At 50.8% G+C, this 18,692-nt stretch overlaps 1 protein-coding gene across 1 annotated transcript; it reads right to left on the bottom strand.

The window, feature by feature from the left end:
• Window positions 1-486: 486 nt before the first annotated feature.
• med13a (mediator complex subunit 13a) lies at window positions 487-18,686 on the bottom strand. Its single transcript, XM_060057298.1, has 17 exons — window positions 18,512-18,686; window positions 17,884-18,080; window positions 13,402-14,381; window positions 12,555-12,722; window positions 11,772-11,995; window positions 11,161-11,344; window positions 10,249-10,597; window positions 9,590-9,806; window positions 8,892-9,083; window positions 7,259-7,461; window positions 6,439-6,581; window positions 5,925-6,083; window positions 4,697-4,885; window positions 3,959-4,101; window positions 3,429-3,578; window positions 2,099-2,202; window positions 487-1,859 (listed from the first exon to the last, which is right to left on the bottom strand). Exons 1-17 carry the CDS (start codon window positions 18,683-18,685, stop codon window positions 1,727-1,729), a joined length of 3,909 nt encoding a protein of 1,302 aa, XP_059913281.1. The 5' UTR covers window position 18,686; the 3' UTR covers window positions 487-1,726.
• Between the last annotated feature and the right edge of the window lie 6 nt (window positions 18,687-18,692).

The following is an 18,692-nucleotide window of genomic DNA, read 5'->3' on the forward strand; positions in this document are numbered from 1 at the left end:
TATGACACATTTAAAAAGTCTATGTTTCAAGAAAGCCTTGTTTTGCTTCACATGGTAGAAACAATGTTGACATCAAAGTTGTGGCTGCAATCGTTTCGCTATGCAACGCTTCAGTTATGCCATAGAGAGGCACCATGTTCACTTTCCATTAGGAGTAACCATAGCTCTGGAGTACCCAGCAGGGCTGCCAAGTTTTCAGAAGACCTTGGAGGGAGATTTGAGCGGCCCCATTTCTATTTCCCAAGTTTCATAACTTGTAATCCTTATCCAAGCCATACAAAATGATAGTTTGTCAGATATCACTATTGATCACCGGGTATGGGACTTCTTGACCCAGACCCGACCTACAAAAATGCGCACATAGGTTTAGAATTTTTATCCCAGAAAGCCAGATGCCTTTGGCCGAAAAAAACATGCATTAAAATGTTGAAAAGTATGGATTCATAACATTTCTCTCTCAGCAACAGGTATGATAGAATACAGGGATCTGATGAAAAGCACACTTTTATTCCCACTTTACATTCCAAATCTTTTCCTAAAAAATCCTAAACAAACCTGAGTTCAGATACTTAGTAACAAGACAGACCAATAGTTCCTCTCAACTCCACCATGTGATCTGCTCTGATTGCACATCATAATCCCGCATAATTCCCCAAAGCAATGAACACAAGCACGGATAAAGTATCAAGTTCGACGCACTTTATTCCTAAAACAAAGCCGCACCACCTGTCGCTGGCATGGCATTTATATATATCTATTTATATATTTTATATATATATATATATATTTATATATTGCCGTTTGGTTTTTGAGTCTAAATGTGTTGTATAAAATACTATATCCGATCATGTACCTCTTTAGTTGGACACAGTGAACTTCATTGCTGTACAAGTCCTCTGTCGCTACAGCGTCGCTGTAAATCCTTCATGCTCAAAGGCATGGAACATAATTATTCACTCATAACTCTTCTGTACATTGTGACAATACAAATAGTTCATCTCCATTACAAAAAATAATACTCTAAAAGCGACCTACTGCAATTGTATTGAATTTTTATAGGATTTTTTCCTGTGGTTTTCTTATTAAGACGATAACATCTTAGACCAATTGCTTTAAAGCCGGAAGGTGATACAAACCTTCTCCATTTCATATATAAAAGATGTTAAGAAATAAGACAAATTATACACTTAGAAACTTACAATAAATAAGATAGTTGCAGGCATTTCTCTTGGATACAATATCATCCAAAGGAATAGAAAGGTAATTTGGGTTTTAAAAATGAAATATCCATTCTTGAGTAATATTTCCAATCACATATGTCCCTTTTTCTTCAAACGACTTGGCAAATACAGACATGATTTCTTCAGCCCAAACTGACGAAAGACTGTGCAACCAATCAGCATATCCTCTCACTTTAATCATTGTCGATGTAGATTCGGCTTTCGGTTTCTTTTCTTCGGTTTCTCTTGTTCCTTCTTGGATTTGTCTGTGAGCGCGTTACCTTCACGGGGGACAGGGCTGTCACACCAATAGCAGCAGCCCAAAGCTTGTGCCAGGTCCCGCCCCCTTTTCTTAAAATCATCCATCTCCTTCCTCTCATCTCTCAAGCACGCACACGCACACACACACACACACACACACACACACACACACACACACACACACACACACACACACACACACACACACGAGTGTGTCCCTGTGTCTCCCTGTGCATGGCGCGGGGCTACAACATGTTCATGATGAAGTTGTACATCTGGTTGAGGACCACAAAGTGGATGGGCAGGCAGGAGCGGCGGTCCTGCGTGGCGGGGTCACACGTCAGCCAGGAGAGGGCGTTGTACTGCTCCAGCACAAATCTGCATTGGTGGGAGAAAAACACACACACACACACACACACACACACACACACACACACACACACACACACACACACACACACACACACACACACACACACACACACACACACACACACACACACACACACACACACAAAGGCCACGTCAGACCTCAACTCTGAAAATTTTCAGCAGGACGTTAGTGATTTCTCAAGTTGATTTGATCGTGTTTCGCTTCAGAGCGCTGCCGTGGTTACCTGAGCACATCTGAGGTCTGGTTGGAGTCAAGCGGGTGGGAGTGTTTGCTGCTGTGCAGAAGTTCATCTGACTGCACTGAAGACACATGGAGGTGCAAGGAGGCCTAGGGTGGGCGAGAGAGAGAAAGACAAAGAGAGAGAGAGAGAGAAAGACAGTGAGAGAGAGAGAAGGGTGTCACTTGAGTGCAGCTGTTCCCCAACCTTTTTTTCATGCCATCTAAATATTGACAGTCATGCTCACAGTTGTCTGACTGCCGTAGGGAGTCACTACCGCAGCAGGGGGGTGACGCTACGTTCTCACTCATGGTTTGATTCTATTTGTATGCATGCGCCATTTCCTTTCCTCGTAATGTGAAGTCATAACAACAACGCACACAGAGGAATGAAAGCACACCTCGACTGACATATCAATCCAACCTACGCAAAGCCGAGACAGTAACCACTGAAACTGAGCAAAATCAGTGGCAAGCTGTATATTCTTGGTACAGTTTGTGACTGTGTCGAGAAGTATGCTCTGAGGGCTATGACTCAGTTTGACATTTAAAAAGGGCTTCCAGAAGATTCCCAAGTGTGGTGTCACGACATTCCAGCTGAAACATGACTAAAATGTTACATGAAGTGTTTTCATTAGAAAGTCAAACAGGAAAGTCGCCAGATCTTATGTGTGTACACCCTTTTTCTTATATTTTATGTAGATCTCTACCGTTTAAAACAAACAGACCTTCAGTAACCATGGTGACACTACACATCTCTAACATACTGTGGTCGGTAAAAAAATAAAAGATGCACATCATTAAAGAAATACAGTCACGATCAACTATGTTGGTTTAAAAGGTACCAGACAGACAGTCTGGTGTTCACTTGTCACTCGTGTTCTACGGCTCGGTGCTGCTTGGTTACCTAGGCAACAGGGAGTCGTTTCATCCTACAAAGAGAGTGAAGCTTCGTGAATAATACGGGGTCGCTTGAATTTATTTGCAAATGAACTTCCTATGACATCGACTCCAGGGAAGTAAGGCATGCCAGCAGTGTTGATGCGGGAGTATCTGTCAGAAGACAATACACTCAACTTTGCCTTAAATATTCACAATTCAGTCGTCGGGAAACAGCTCCTCGCTGACACAATGTATACTCTTCACTTGAGCAACTATTTTACCACCCATGAACGCAGCATTACAACATTCTGTCGTTTTGTTAAACATGGTTAACAAATGCGGGACAAAGAAATCACTCTCTTTGTCTCAGTAACGCTATAGAAAATCACAGAATACGAATGCGTAAAAAAGACAACGCAGAGAGGAAGCTCTCCCCACCAGCCACGCACTCGTACCTTGAGGAACAGCGGACACTGGTTCTGAGCCTGCGGACAGGCCGACCAGAACCAGTCGGGAAGCGGGCCGGCCTTGGCGGTGGACACAAAGTAGCCCAGGGCCAGGGGCTGCTGGAGGAGCGGGACCTCGTCGTGGTCCGTGCTCTGGCCCTGTGGCGAGGGAGGGGAGAGAGGGAGGGGGGAGAGGGAGGGAGGAGAAGGAGGGGGGAGAGGGAGGGGGGAGAGGGAAGGGGGAAGAGGGAGCGGACTCGTCAAGGGACAGGACTTTTTGTTCCCACGTTAAGGTCAATTAGGTTTTTTTTCTTATCTGGTCAAATGTGCAGAATTGTGTCGATGTTATGTGCAGCGTAATAAAATATCACATTACAAGAAAAAGTAGTAAGAGTATATTATTGGCTTCAAATGGGTTTGTCATTTAAAATCAAACCAAAAAAAATCATAACAGATAGAGAACATGCGTGTGTGTGTGGGTGTTAGTGTGTGTGGATGTGGGTCTGTGTGGTTTTGCGTGCGTGCGTGTCGGGGCTGACCTTGCTGCCGTCCCCTCCGTGGTGGTAGTGGGACCCGGGGGAGTGGACCGGCGAGTTGGTCGGGGAGATGTTGATGATATCAGTGTCCACCAGCTCGCTCTCCGTTTCCAACAGGCCCAGGATCCCGATGGGGTCCGGCTCACCTAGAAACACCAGACCACCCGCGTCAACGCATTCAACCTTTTCCTCCAGAAGGGTTTCTCACCAGAGTGCCAACTCAAAAAAAAACATGTTGGGTTGGGGTTAGGGTTATGTATATTCTGTGATGGAAATGTCCCTGGTTGACTCCCAGCATCTGGGTTCGAGGTCCAATGTCTGCAGTCTTGCTGTAGGCATCCTTTGAGCACCCCCTACTTAACTCCCTACCTGACCATCTCAAAACCTACTCTTAGTTTCCTCGGCTGCCAGCATCCTTGAAATACTAAGCATAAAGCTGCACTGGTCTATTGTTATGTTTTGTGTATTGTTAAGCAGCAAAAACCGAGACAAATTCCATCGACGTGAAAACCTACTTGGCCACAAAGACGATTCTTATTCAGACGAAAGTGCTAATAATTATTATGACATAACACAAAAAATGTGTCACAACATTTTTCCCAGCTCTCAAATGTTGATCCCTTTCAAATCAGAAAATGTGGGAGGAAAAACAGCCCAATGAGGAGCACCAGAGCCTGGGCCAGGCTGCGGGAGGGGGGGGGGGGGGAGGCGGCGGGGGAGAAGGGGAGCCCCCCCCCGTACCGTTGGTAGTGTTGAGGATGTCGATGTTGTTGTCGATGCTGGTGTAGTTGGAGCTGGCCACCTGGACCGAGGCTGAGGTAGGGAACACCAGGATGTGCGTGCACGACGTGTCCTGCGGCGTGCTCAGCTGCGACGTCTGGATGTTGAGCGTGGTGCTGCGGCCGAACACGGAGCCCGTCGACACAGAGTCTGACAGCGAGGGGGGGGGGGGGGGGGGGGGGGGGGGGAGATTAGCATTAACAAGGTGAAGGGCTGTGACGATACCGCCTGATTTATGTGTACGGTCCCAAGGAGATGCCCTTGTGTCCCGAGGCTTTTAATGCTTCACTTTACTTGAGAGCCTGGCGATCATTCCTTATCATCGCTCATTCTCGTTGAATGGTATTGTGTCGCCAAGAAATGAAGTAATTCACATAAAACCTAGAACATAAATCTCTGCAGTTTTTAATGTGATCTGAACATAAAGCAACCCCCAGATAGATCACATGACCCCGCCCCCCCCTCCTTTGCTTATCTCATCATCTTATTTTGAGCTCCAACCCCAACCCTACACTTCCAGTGATTCTTGACCGATGTTGGGATGATACACTGGTAATTCTATACCCCCCGAATGATTGATTGATCAGGCTTTTTGTCATGCCACACCAAGATCACTAGACATGTTAGGACCGATGCTTTATGAGGAGTGAGGGAGGAGAGAGAAAGAGTCCATGAGAGGGAGAGAGAGAGAGAGAGAGAGAGAGAGAGAGAGAGAGAGAGAGAGAGAGAGAGAGAGAGAGAGAGAGAGAGAGAGAGAGAGAGAGAGAGAGAGAGAGTGACTGAAAGAGAGAGAGACTCATGTTGTCCCTCTCGCTCATCAATCTGTCTCAGACAGGGAAGAGGACATGGCGTGGTGTGACACACAGTGGCCATTCATCACCGAACACACGCCGCCATAAAACACGTTGCGCACGTGAGCACACACACACAGAGGGCTGTCGTTGAAGGATAGAGTGGGTCAAATATTTGTAGATTGAAATCGTTTTTTATCGCTGCTGAGCATAAACAGATGGTTTCCTACGCCGGAATACACAACCTGAATGTTGATCGACATTCATAAAACAAAATATGTGGCGGGTTTACACGCACGCACGAACACGTACACGCAGGCACGCACACACACACACACGTACATGCACACAAACACACACACACACACACACCCACGCAAGCGCGTGGGCACACCTACCTGGCATGATGACGAAGGATCCCTGGGGCTCTATGGCGACCAGGCACACGCTGAGGATGCTGGGAGTGTCCGAGGCGGAGATGCCACACATGTGACACATCTCTCTGAGACGCCGACTCAGCGACTGGAGGTTCCTCCTGCTCAGCAGAAAGGTCCAGTCTGGAAACAAGGGTTCAAGAGGAAGGCCATGAGGGACGAGGTGGAGGAAACACACGCAGTCAAACAGTCGGGTATGGCACACTCTTGCTCCTGTGGTCAACATCCACCACAACCTTTTGCCACTTTGACTTGCTTAAAGAATACCAATAGTTGAACAGACTCTGGGACAGCCCCAAACAAGACATCAGTTGGATCTTCCTTAGGCAGAGTGGAGTCGTTTGAATTAAGTAGTCGACCTCACCTGGCTCGACTCCAGTTTATTTGAACAAAAGGAAAACAAAAACCCAAACAACGTTGTGCAAGAGGAGGGGTTGTGGCCAAAGAGGTCAGTGTCGACCGGGTCATGACCTCTCACCTTTCAACTCGCCGTGGCCCATCCGCCCCAGACGTCCAATCACCACCCTCCAGGGCACCGAGGTCATCTGCACCAGCCCCAAGCACCAATCCCAGAGCTTCTGCAGGCCCAGCCCTCTGGCCGACCCTTTTTTCCTGCGCGCCCTGTGAGGGAGAACAAAGGTGCCCCCGTCAGTCCCCACTGCAGTCCGGAGGAACTTGGAGCTCTTAAGGACAGGCTCGGCAAACAGGCTCCTTCAACCTGCTGGTCCAGGGCTCTCATTTGAACACATGATGCTCGAAGAGTGTGGTTTGATGTAGGGGTGAAACAGCGTTGCTACTTCTGACACAATTTGTGAAAATCACAAGCATAGTATCACCAGCGAGGGTGACATTGTCAAGTGATATTATGAAAACCCAAAAAACTAATTACAGTCAATTACAGTTCTTGAACGAAAACCAAACAAACAGGGAAAACAGTGTTGATCGTACGTGCTAATTAACAGTCGTGGATAGAGACCACGATAAACACATACCGTTTCTGGTGGATTATTATTATTATCATACATTGAGACTATTATTTTGCGTGAATACAGGTACAGTAAATGCTTGGCACTTGTTTCTTTGAATATCTTTACCGTAGAGACAGCGATACATTATTTCTCCTGACAAATACACTTACTGTACGTCGCTTTTGATAAAAGCGTCTGCCTAATACCCTAAATAAAAAAAACGTAAATGTAAAGTGTAAATGTAAACCGCTCCAGCTCTTCAGACATCAGGGATGGGAACCAAGCCTCCACTGCACTACAACACAACCTCTCTCACCCCCTCTCCCTCACCTGTTGGGCACGTCGATGCTGACGATGCACGTCTCCAGCAGCTCCCCGTACAGGTCGGTGCAAGTGGCCAGCAGCCAACGCTGGTCGTGGGACAGGCAGTAGGCCACGAACAGCACGTTGTACTTCTCCCCCGGGTCCGCCTGCTTCTCCTTCACCGGCGCCAGGATGAAAGGGGGCGTGTACAGCCGCAGACACTCTGGCCTCTGGATGGGAAGGGGGGAGGCCGATGGAGAGCGAGGTTAACAGGGTCGCTGCGGTGCCCGGTGCGTTGCTAAGAGGCGACAGCGGGGGGGGGCAGATCGGGGCACATTGTGGAGGTGTTTGTGAGCAAAGCTATGCTGGGTTTGAACAGGCCCAGGGTGTTCCTGACTGGGGGACTCAGTGTACCAGACTGGGGGATGCATTGTCACGAGCGAGGTTATTACAGTTTTGCAGTGTTCATTTATATTTCGTTTTGACTTTTTGGTTTTCACTTTCAGTTGAGGTTTAATTTGTTTTTAAAGCTGGTTTGCTAGTTTCGATTTTTTTTCAAAAGCTTCGTTTTTTAGGTTTCTTTTTATTAGTTTCATTGTTAATTTTAGTATCATATTTTAATATAGGGTGTTTATCAAAGGTTTAATCAAAAAGGTCAGAAAAGGTATTCTTTATTAAAATCTCCAAAAGAAAAAACTGTCGCAAGTAAAAAAAACTGAAAGATAGATTTCAGATCCACCAAAAATACCAGGAAGGCTTAGGAAATTAATTGACAGAAAAAAAATGTGCCTATGTTTGTTTTGTAAACACACAGTACAGTTACAGTGAGTTGTCGTTTTTTTTCCCGTGTAGCCTCACTAGCATACGTTTCCTGAAGAAAAGGCAAAACGTTCCCCTGGTGCTGGAAGAGGTTTGAACGGAGGGCTATGTTTTCCGGCTCGTTCCCAGTGTGAAGGCTCACTCCCCGCTCCCCCACCTCATTGGGAGCAGCGTGGGGCTCTGTGTGTCGTGGGCGAGCGCTAGCGATGGGCGCTGGGCCGAGAGATGAGCAGGGGGGGGGGGGGGGTCAATTGAGCGGGGCCGCGGAACCGAAGTGCTCCTGGTGCTGCTGTCTTAACCCAGAGCCCACCATCCCATTAGGGAGGGCTCAGGGAGCCGGCCGAGCGGATAATGGAAAGAAAACTCTGGAGGTGGCGCGGGGTCACACGGCTCCTCCTCCGGTGCCGACCCGGCAGAGAGCAAGAAAGAGGAAGGAGGACGTCGGTAGAGCCCTGCCTGCCATCTGGTGTTTGGGCTCCCTTGTGCGAGGGCATCGCTGCGAACACAGCCAGGGAGGGGAGGTTACGACGGGTGGCGCGGGGTCGCACCGTGGGAGGAATGGAGGCTGTGATAAGGCCACCGCTAACGCGATCGGGCGCGCCGCCACCCTCTGTTAGCCCGCCCGTCCATCAATAGCGCGGCACCAGTGTGATACGCTAATTCCCCCCCCCCCCCGCGCGCGCGTTCCCCATGCGCACCTTCTGATCGCCCGATGGGAGTTCGTCAACAACTAACATCTGAGGGCTAACGGCTAACACTCCCGAGGGCAGTGTGGTGGAGCACACGGAAAAAAGGTCCCAACGTTCATTTGGCTAAACGCGAAGGAAGCAAGGGCGTCTACCTGCGGACTCTTGAGGGCGGTGTCGATGGCGAGCCCGGGGCCGAAGCCCGTCAGCGACTTGACGTTGGTGGTGGTCGGGAGGGGCCGCCGGCATTGGGCAAAGACGGAGAAGGCCAGGGACTTGAGGTGCTGGGCGTAGATGTGGTGCTCCTCCCCGCGCACTGACTGGAGCAGGTACCTGCAGGGGATGATCTGAGGTAGCGCGGGGGAAACGCAGAGAAACAGGGACTCAGGATCAGCCTCCACACACGTGCACGGTAGACATTAAGCTCAAGACATGTTGGAAAGCTCTCTTGAAAAACACTTTTTCCCAGCTGTGGCACATGGCACTGCAGGCAGACACCGTCCATGAATGTGTCTGAGTCTTTCATCCAAAGTGAATTACAGGTCATTTAAAATACATGCCAGTAATGAGCCGGTTAGGGGTTAGTCACCTTGCTTGACACTGCGCCAACAATGGGTTAAAAACCCAAATCCTTTGGGCTGGGAGTCAAAAGGTTATGGGTTTGAAAGTCAAATCGCAAGACTACCCTGCCGCTAGATTATCCTGCCACTAGATTATCCTGCCGCTAGATTATCCTGCCACTAGATTATCCAGCCTTTTTTTTCAGTTTTGCCCTGAAAAGTAACAATAACGTCAGACGACAAAACCCGACAGAACCAAGCACAGGAGCAGCGAGGTGCGTATCTGCACCCACCTGCACGGAGATGGAGTTGAGGATGTGAGGGGGCAGGAACTGCAGCATCTCCAGGTAGCAGCGGAGGAGACCCAGGGTCCAGACGCCGGAGTGGGGCGAGCCCTCGTCCTCCTCGTAGCTGAAGGGGTCCACGATGTAGACCATGATGGCTGGAGGGTATGCCAGGGCGTGGGACTCCCCGTCCGTGGGCACTCCCACCTTGTCCCTGTCCAAAGTGCTGTGGGTGCACAGGGGGGGATTTATCAGCTCATTTTCGACTTAAACTGTTTTTTTTAATGTGTTTTATACTCAAATTATTATTATTTATTTTTTCACAGTGTACATTTCTATTTTGGTGGACATGGTTTTTGAAGTGTTTTAATTATTATAATGGACATGTTTTTTAAAGTGTGTGTTAATATTAGTATTATGGAAATGTTTTTTGTCATTAAAGGGTATATTTCTATTATGATGGACATATTTTTTTTGAAGTGTTGAAATTATTATTATGGACACGGTTAGAAGAGTATATTAATGTGATTGTGGACATGGTTTTTGAAGTGTTTTCATTTTTAGTATGGACATGTCCTTATTGACATTTCTATTGTGACGGTTTCAGAAGTGCCCATTGCTTTACTATGATGATCATTACAGCGGCCCTGGGAGGCCCTCCTACGTACCTCTCTAGGGGCTCGCTTGGCCCCTGCGTCTGGCTGCTATCCCCTGAGATGCCGGCGTTCTGGGGACCAGCCTGCGGCCCCGTGGTCGGCCCGGCGGCGCCGGGGGCCCCGAAGGGAGGGAAGGAGCCGGGCTTGGCCGACGGCAGGCCCTGGCCTGATGCGGCGTTCACCGCGTTGCTGGAGCCGCTGTTGTTGTTGTTGCTGTTGTTGTTGGGCAACGCCGAGCCACCGGTGGGGGCCGAGGGGTTGGAGGAAGAGGAGGAGGTGCTGGACGTCTGCGTGGAGGCGGGCTGGGGGTTGGACTGCGTGAGGAGCGAGCCGTCCAAAGGCTGTGCGGCGAGGTATGGCGCTGAGGGGGGGGGGGGGAGGAGGGTAGAGCACGCACGTGAGCCTTTTGATACGAGTATCACAAGCTGATTGAAATAACAAGCACTTTAATCGAAATTGAACCATAACCCTGCGGCACTCTAGCCTCCCACTTAATTCACACTCCAAAACATTCACGGCCCTGGGTAGCAGCCTCTCTGAATCACAACCGAACCAAGAGCGGTTGGGTCCATACTGTTATTAAAACATTTATTTAACAAGGTTATCCTCAATGAGATTAAAATCTTTTACAAGAGAGGCCCGGCCAAGATGGACAGCAGCACACAGTAACAACATAAAACACAAGACAAAATACAAGGTAAATGCTCGGTGCAATTGTGGAAATACATTAAGATTATTGACTAAAACATTTGCAATTTACAATGGAGTCCGACTTCAGACTCTGTGCTATTCCCACAGAAAGAGGCCTGCGTCTCAATAGGGCCCCAGAACCACCGGGTTCCCCCGCACTGAGGCAGTGGACACGGGGACAGAGGGAGAGGGATCCACACCCGGACCCGGACCCAGACCCGGACCCAGACGTACCGAGGTCGTGGCGGCACACTTGTGCATAGAGTTTGAGTTTGGAGAAGGCGTCGCTGCTGCCGGCCATCTTGAGGAACCAGTCGCTGACAGGCCGCTCCGACTGCCTCTGGGCGGCGCTGCCCACCAGAACCAGACCGTCGGGGTGGCCCTTGGATATGGGCCGGTGCTGGCCCAGCCGGCACGACTGCGCACACACACACACACACACACACACACACACACACACACACACACACACACACACACACACACACACACACACACACACACACACACACACACACACACACACACACACACAGACAGACAGACAATTTGTCTCAGAACTATCAAGAGTTGAAAGTGTTGAAATACAATAAAATGTGCCTTTTACAAGGCATCCTCACAAATGAAAAAAATAAATCCTTCCCCGACTCCCTTAACATAATTAAATTATGTATATTGTAGTGTATTTCTATACATTGCATATTCTTTTACGTAATGTTATTTTATGTATATTTGTCGTATTTCAAGATTCTAAACAAACAAACTGCCAAGGTGACCTCATAATCCTTCCTGGTCCTACTTATTGACCATCTCAGTACAAGCCCCCCCGTCGCCCGCCCACCCACCTCATAGACGGCGGTGAGGTCCCGGAAGAAGGTCTTGGCTCCGGCCAGCAGGGCCTCGCTGTCGGGGCACAGCACCAGGTAGCCCACGTCCCGCTGGGAGCCGAAGGGGTCCAGCGACAGCTTCTCCCAGTAGGGCAGGCCGAACGGCGACAGCACCACAAAGTCGTACTCGGAGCCCACCAGGAAGGTGGGGATGGCCAGCGGCTCCGGGGACTCGTCTGTGCCTGTGGGGGGTCGCGGAGAGGGGGGGGAGGGGGTGGTGGAGATAAGATGAAGATCCACTCTATTGTCCTGAAGGAGCCTCCTATTGTATCCCGTAGGGAGCGCTCAATGAAATTCCAGATAAAAAAAATAAATAAAAAAACTGTTTGTTTTTTTACAACAGATCGTAAAAGCAAATGGATAGGGTGATAAAGATAGTGTAAAAAAGGTGTGTGTGTGTGTGTGTGTGTGTGTGTGTGTGTGTGTGTGTGTGTGTGTGTGTGTGTGTGTGTGTGTGTTTGTGTGTGTGTGTGTTTGTGTGTGTGTGTGTGTGTGTGTGTGTGTTTGTGTGTGTGTGTGTGTGTGTGTGTGTGTGTGTGTGTGTGTGTGTGTGTGTGTGTGTGTGTGTATGTGTGTGTGTGTGTGTGTGTGTGGGGTCAGCGTCCGTGCAACACTTTGAAACCCCATTCATAAAAGATGTGTTATATCCCCCGGCCTTATCCTTATCCTCCGCCCCCGACAATATTTTTATGGATCCAAATGAAATAAAACGCTGTGCAGAAACCGTGTGTCCCGACTCACCGTAGGAGCCCCGTCCGGCCATCTTGTGGAACTGCTGCCAGGTGAGGGGCCCCTGGACGCCCCAGGAGCGCACCGTCCTCTTCTTCTGGATGGCGTCCTGCAGCACGGGCTGCAGGGACATGAGCACCCGCAGGACGTCCTGGGAGCAGAGGGCGCTGGCGTCCACGGCTACAGGGGGGAGGGGGGGGAGACGGACGGAGAGTGAGTGGGACCGGGAGGCGAGATGATTTGTTTTGTTACTTATTTACATGTACTTGATTAGAGTGTGTACACAGCGACAGGGATACAACAGTTGTAAAATCAACCGAAACACACACAGGAAAAAAGTGTTCCAGGTTAAGAGGAGGAGCTTGTTTTACAGTGCACCAATGAGGTTGTGACGTGCCAAACGAGGCCCCACAATTGCAACCCGATTGGTCGTCATATAAAAACGACAAAATTGTGCACGCACTTTACTCTGCTTTGATGCTCTTAACATGGCGCAGCATACTGGAGTACATCTTGAGGTGAACACCCATGTGTACTGCATCAAGAACCAACTTGGAGTAGAGAACTGTTGTAAATCCCATCCTAACCCCCCCCAAAAAAAAAACTAAATCTAATCGAATCCCTTAATTACAATACACTTAACTTTTAATTTGTGCATGCGTCAATTAGTTAAGGCTTGGTGGAGACTAATAAACACCAAGTAAGGAACTACTTAAGAGTTGGTTTAGACTCAGTAAAGACTTAGCGAGGACTTAGTGATGACTCCGTGGAGACTAAGTAAAGACTTAGTGAAGACTTAAGTACAGGCATAATGAGGCCTGAGTGTTGACCCTGCCCCCCCACCCTGCCAGCCACTCACCGTCCTGCTTGGCCCAGTGGTGCAGACACGTGCTCTTCACCAGCGCCTCGTCCACCTTCCCCCCCGACATGTTGTCCATGAACTGCCGGCCGTGCTCCAGCGCCATGTAGCAGTCGTTGCGGTAGTCCCGCTCCTCCACGCGGATGCAGGGCGGGGCCCCGCAGCGCCCCCCCGCCCCGTAGCCCGCCCCGGCCCCGCCTCCCCCCGCCCCGCCGCCGCCGCCGCCGCAGTTGGCGCGGGGCTCCGGCCGGGCCAGCGGCGTGAAGGGGTTGGTGCACTGCTCCTGCAGCAGCAGCATCAGCTCCTCGGGGAGCTGCTCGCCGCCGGCCCGCGCCCCCGCCCTCGCGGGGGCCGCACGCCGCAGCTCCTCGAAGCGGCGCTCCGCCTCGCGGCACACGTCCGAGCCGCGGCCCGCCACGTCCAGCTCGTCCTCCAGGAAGAGGCCCGAGCCGTTGCCGTAGCGGCGGTTGACCACCGCGCTGAAGCCGCAGCTGCACGGCTCCTGGGGCTCGCCCGACGGGTCGCTGAGGTACACGCCCGCGTCGGCGCCGGCGATGCTGGTGTTGCACACGCAGATGCAGCAGCTGTCGAAGTTGCAGTCCTTGAAGAGGTTCATGACCGACTCCGAGAGGATGAGCGTGACGTAGAGGCTGTGCGCCTCCGGCACCGAGGGCACGGTGGGGGGCTCCACCGAGTTGGGGGGCCGGCAGGTGGAGGGCGTGGAGGCGGCCGGCGAGTACAGCTCCGAGTTGTCGTACTTGAGGGAGGAGCTCTGGACGCTGCCGGGCCCCCGGGGGGTGCGCGGCGTGCGGGGCGTGCGCGGCGTGGGCGCCGAGAAGCGGGGCGTGGCCGGCGAGGGGAGGATGCCCGTGCAGCTGTTGCTGGGCGGGGCGCTGTTGGACATGAAGGGCGTGTGCGTCTGCGGAGTGTAGCTCTGGGCGTAGTCCTGCTCCGGCCCGCTGCCCACGCTCGGGATGTTGCTATGGTAACAAAGGGGGATCTCGGGTCAACGTGTGTTTCTGATGTTCACATGAAACAGACTGCGACTCCATGAGGCGATCCGAGTGGTAGCACATGTTAACTCACGAATCGGGGAAATGTATACATTTATAAAAATAACAACATAGCAAGACATTGAATGGGGTGAATAAGAGATGCATGGTTGTATTCCGGGGGAAAAAAGCTTAGAAGTTCTGCTGTACTACAAATAACATCTTAGTCGTGCTGCACTTCTATGGCGAGCATGTAAATAGGTCATCCAACACGGCGGCAGCACAGGAGCAGTCAGTGGGACAGTACATAACGTTCCTACACGTGAGATTAAGGATGGAAAAGAGAGTGAGTGAGAGAGAGAGAGAGAGAGAGAGAGAGAGAGAGAGAGAGAGAGAGAGAGAGAGAGAGAGAGAGAGAGAGAGAGAGAGAGAGAGAGAGAGAGAGAGAGAGAGAGAGAGAGAGAGAGGGAGAGAGATAACACATAACAAAGAGGAGGCAAAGTAGGAACTGCGCAAAAGTCCTTGATATTAAGAGATAAAGGAAATGCTCTAAAATCGAGAAACTCTTCCCACCATGTTGGCTTCCCCACTGAGATTGGCCCCAATCTATTTTTGGGCGGCCACACCAGCCAATGAGGCGGAGGAAAGGGGAGGCGGGACTTGGGATAATATAGTGGGTGAGAGGAACCAGAATAAGCCAGGAGGGCAGAAAGGCTGTGAGGCGATCCCTGACCTGTGCAGCGTGTTTGGTAATAAACGCTTAGTAAAAGTACTCTATGTTTGAAGAAAATACAATTGGAAATTGTATTTATTTAAACTAGCCTTTCGCTGAACGGACAAACACAGATTCGATGAAAGCGATGTGCCGTCTTTTAAAACGTGTGTACAACCAATTTGTTAGCCTTTCCGTCCTGACATGGCTCATGAATACGCTGACCTTTACCGCGGACCTCTGGCTCCCCGATACGCTTTAACATTAACTGGGTCAAACTCAGAGGCGGGAATACTCGCCAGAGAACAAACACGCAGCACTCGCTCTGGCGTCGCCACCCGCCCGCGTGTACACTCCGTTCGGATGCAGCACTCTGACCTCTGACCTCTGAGAAAACACAACCTGGCTGGGAGCATTTACATTATCACCCTGTTTGTCCCTAGAGACTAACACGTGACGCATATTCAAACAGTCAAAAATCGCTGCAAAGAGTTGCCACGTGCTGAACTGCAAGACTCATTTACATATCGGCGGTGGGGGGAAAATATAAAGATTCAATATACCTTACACCTCAACCTAACCCTAAACTCTAGAGCCTCAACCGAGAGGTCGGCACGCCGTATAGGTTAGTGGAGGAGAATGTGGGTGAGTTTAAAGAGTGTGTCCGCTTGACAGGTAAACCCAAGTGATCCTGAGTGCTTCGCCGCTAAGGCTACGGGCCCACATCACTCCCCGCTCACTGATGCTGCTGCCGCTCCCGATTCTCTCAACCAGGGGAGGCATCTTACACTCATCTCCCTGCTTCGCCCCGGGCAGCCATGCATGAGAAATGAAGCAGAATACCGTGGAGGAGAAGGAGGAGGAGGAGGAGAGAAGGCTTAGGAATAGACCAGAGCTTGGGTAGCTGTGTGCAAGTGTGTAGCTGTGTGTCTGTGTGTGACATATCATGTGGGTATATGTACGTGCAGAAGGGGTACTAAAGGGAGATTGAGACAGAGCGAGAGACAGAAAATAGAGAGTAATGGGGAGAGGAGAGAGCGAGAGGGGGTGGGGGGGAGACACAGTGAGAGGAGGGTGAAGAGATTAACACCGAAAAGAGAGCGACAGAGACAGTATGATCGAGAGTGATGCAAAGAGGAGGGAGAGAGAGAGAGAGAGAGAGCGAGAGCGAGAGCGAGAGAGAGAGAGCGAGAGTGAGAGAGAGAGAGAGAGTGAGAGTGAGGGTATGGCATCCAGTGTACGCATCCTTGCACACAGATAGCGTGGCAGGCAAGGCGGAGCTGAGCTCTGCGGGAATCCTCCCTGGTCTAAATGAGATGTCCGTCCCCGCATCCCTCTGCCTAGATCAGCGAGGAGAAGTAGAGCAAAGTCTTTAAGAGCGGAGGGGGGGGGAGGCGCCCGGCTCTCACACAGCCACACAGACGGCCCGGGGGGTGGGTGTGTGTGTGTGTCTGTGTGTGTGTGTGTGTGTGTGTCTGTGTCTGTGTAACAGGTAGAGGAAGGAAGAGGGAGTGGAGGGGATGGGGAAAAATGCTGCCATTGTTGTCCTTTAAGCGGTCTCAGGAGGAGACAGTCACACTGCCTGCCGGTCGCTAATGAAAACGGTAGTTTGGAAAATAGTTTGATACCGGTATGCTTAAAGTGGTTACGATGCCACATAAGTACTGTGTGTTTGAATATTCATAATGCACTCTTGAATGCTTGGGACTGGGCTCCGGTATTACACACAGAGCGAACCTTATATCATGTGCACAAGCGGTGGTAACGCTGGGTTGTATAAATCATGAACACGCGTGATCTGACTTCATGAATATATTCTGCTCATCTAAAATTCAGCCACGCTCTGCGAGTTAACTTTAAGCCAAACATGCCATGTATGCCCGGGAAGAGTATTTACAAAGAGCTGCGGCTGACACGCACACACACACACACACACACACACACACACACACACACACAACCGCATTCACACGCACAAACAATTGTGTACACATATGCACAGACACATGCACACGTCCTGCACACACAAACAAACAAACAACCACGTTCACACGCTCAAACACATGCACACGCACGCTCAAGCACACACACACCAAAGTCGGCACAACCACACACACACCTCCGCACATGCCCGTACACACAAACACACAAACAAACACCCCGTCACGTCAGCATCGACAGTCTGAGGGCGCTTCCTTCCTCTATTTGTCAGCCTCTGTCTCACTGAAGAGCTGGATATCGGCAGCTCTCAACACATAACACGATTATCGGGCTTTCGTTGCGAGCGCAACGAGTCTCCGTGTCGCGCAATAAAAGATAATAGCGGAGAGCGCATTCTTATCGAGTAGTCCTTCATTCCTCTGACGCCGTCCACGCTGAATGGGGCGAGATATTGACATACCCTCCCTTTCATTACAAAGCGATTCCCCACACCGAATCAACCTTGACTGGATCTGAATACCGATGATACTATTTATTACCACTTTGTCGTTTCGGTGACTTCCAACCATCTCGGATACGTGTGATTAATCAGCCGGGGCAGTGGGTTAAGCATCCTCTCTCAGGGACGCCCGCAGGCACTGGGGGATCGAATGCCGCTTCCCTTTTTTCCAGCTGTGAGTCAAACAGCATGATCGCGACTACACCTCCCTGTGTGCTGCCCCCGATGTTTGCACGAGAAAGTACGGGGGGGGGGACTTCACTTCCGGGTCTCGGTGGCGCTTTGAAACGACAGGTCAAGGGGCGGATGGGGTTGGACAGCGGGAGCTAGGGCCTTACCCGTCCTTGTTGAGGAAGGCCATGAGGGGCCCTGGGTGGAGCAGGTCCCGGCCCATGGCCCAGCTGGGCCGGTAGGAGCACTCCTCGGGCAGCTTGATGGGGGGCAGACACTGGCTGGGCAGCAGCTTGAGGGGCGCGAACATGGAGCAGCCCAAGAACGGCTGCCACAGCTCCGGCTTGTACACGAAGGAGAAGTCCTGGAGGAGGGGGGGGGGGGGGGGGGGGGGGAACGGAGGAGGGAGGAAGAGGAGGTGAGGAGGGCGGAAGGACAACGGTCATGGGAACGGTCTTGCTGTCAAAGCGGTTTTACTACGTATCTGATCTGTTTGTTGTTGGAGGCCATTTTCTGTCACTATTAAATGACACATACACGCGACTTTTTCTTTTCTGAAAAGGATTTCTGTCCATCTATCAATCATCCTTGAATTAGCTCACAGTAACCCAGGTTGTCATGTTTCCGCCCAGATGTCCCATTATACAATCTCTTGATTATTTTACGCTTGTAAAAAAAGCAGCACAAGGCGATACGACAGAGGTAAAGCAAAGGTTAACACTCGCAAAAAAAATAAACTGCATCCGACTTAACCACCGCAGCTGCCTTTGCGTGCGCTCGGTGGCTGACCCGTACCTTGATCTCGCAGGGCTTTGGGCTGCAGAAGCGCTCCTCCACCTCCATCTTGAAGAGGCCACCACCCTCCAGCGAGGTCATGCCGGAGATGTCCCCGCTGCCGTCCTTACCGCAGGCGTTCATGGGCGAGTAGCCAGAGATGTGCTGCTCCAGCGAGGGAGGCGTGGGGAACATCTGATGC

The sequence above is a fragment of the Gadus macrocephalus genome, chromosome 7, assembly GCF_031168955.1.
Source record: "Gadus macrocephalus chromosome 7, ASM3116895v1".
NCBI classification, from domain to species: Eukaryota; Metazoa; Chordata; class Actinopteri; order Gadiformes; family Gadidae; genus Gadus; species Gadus macrocephalus.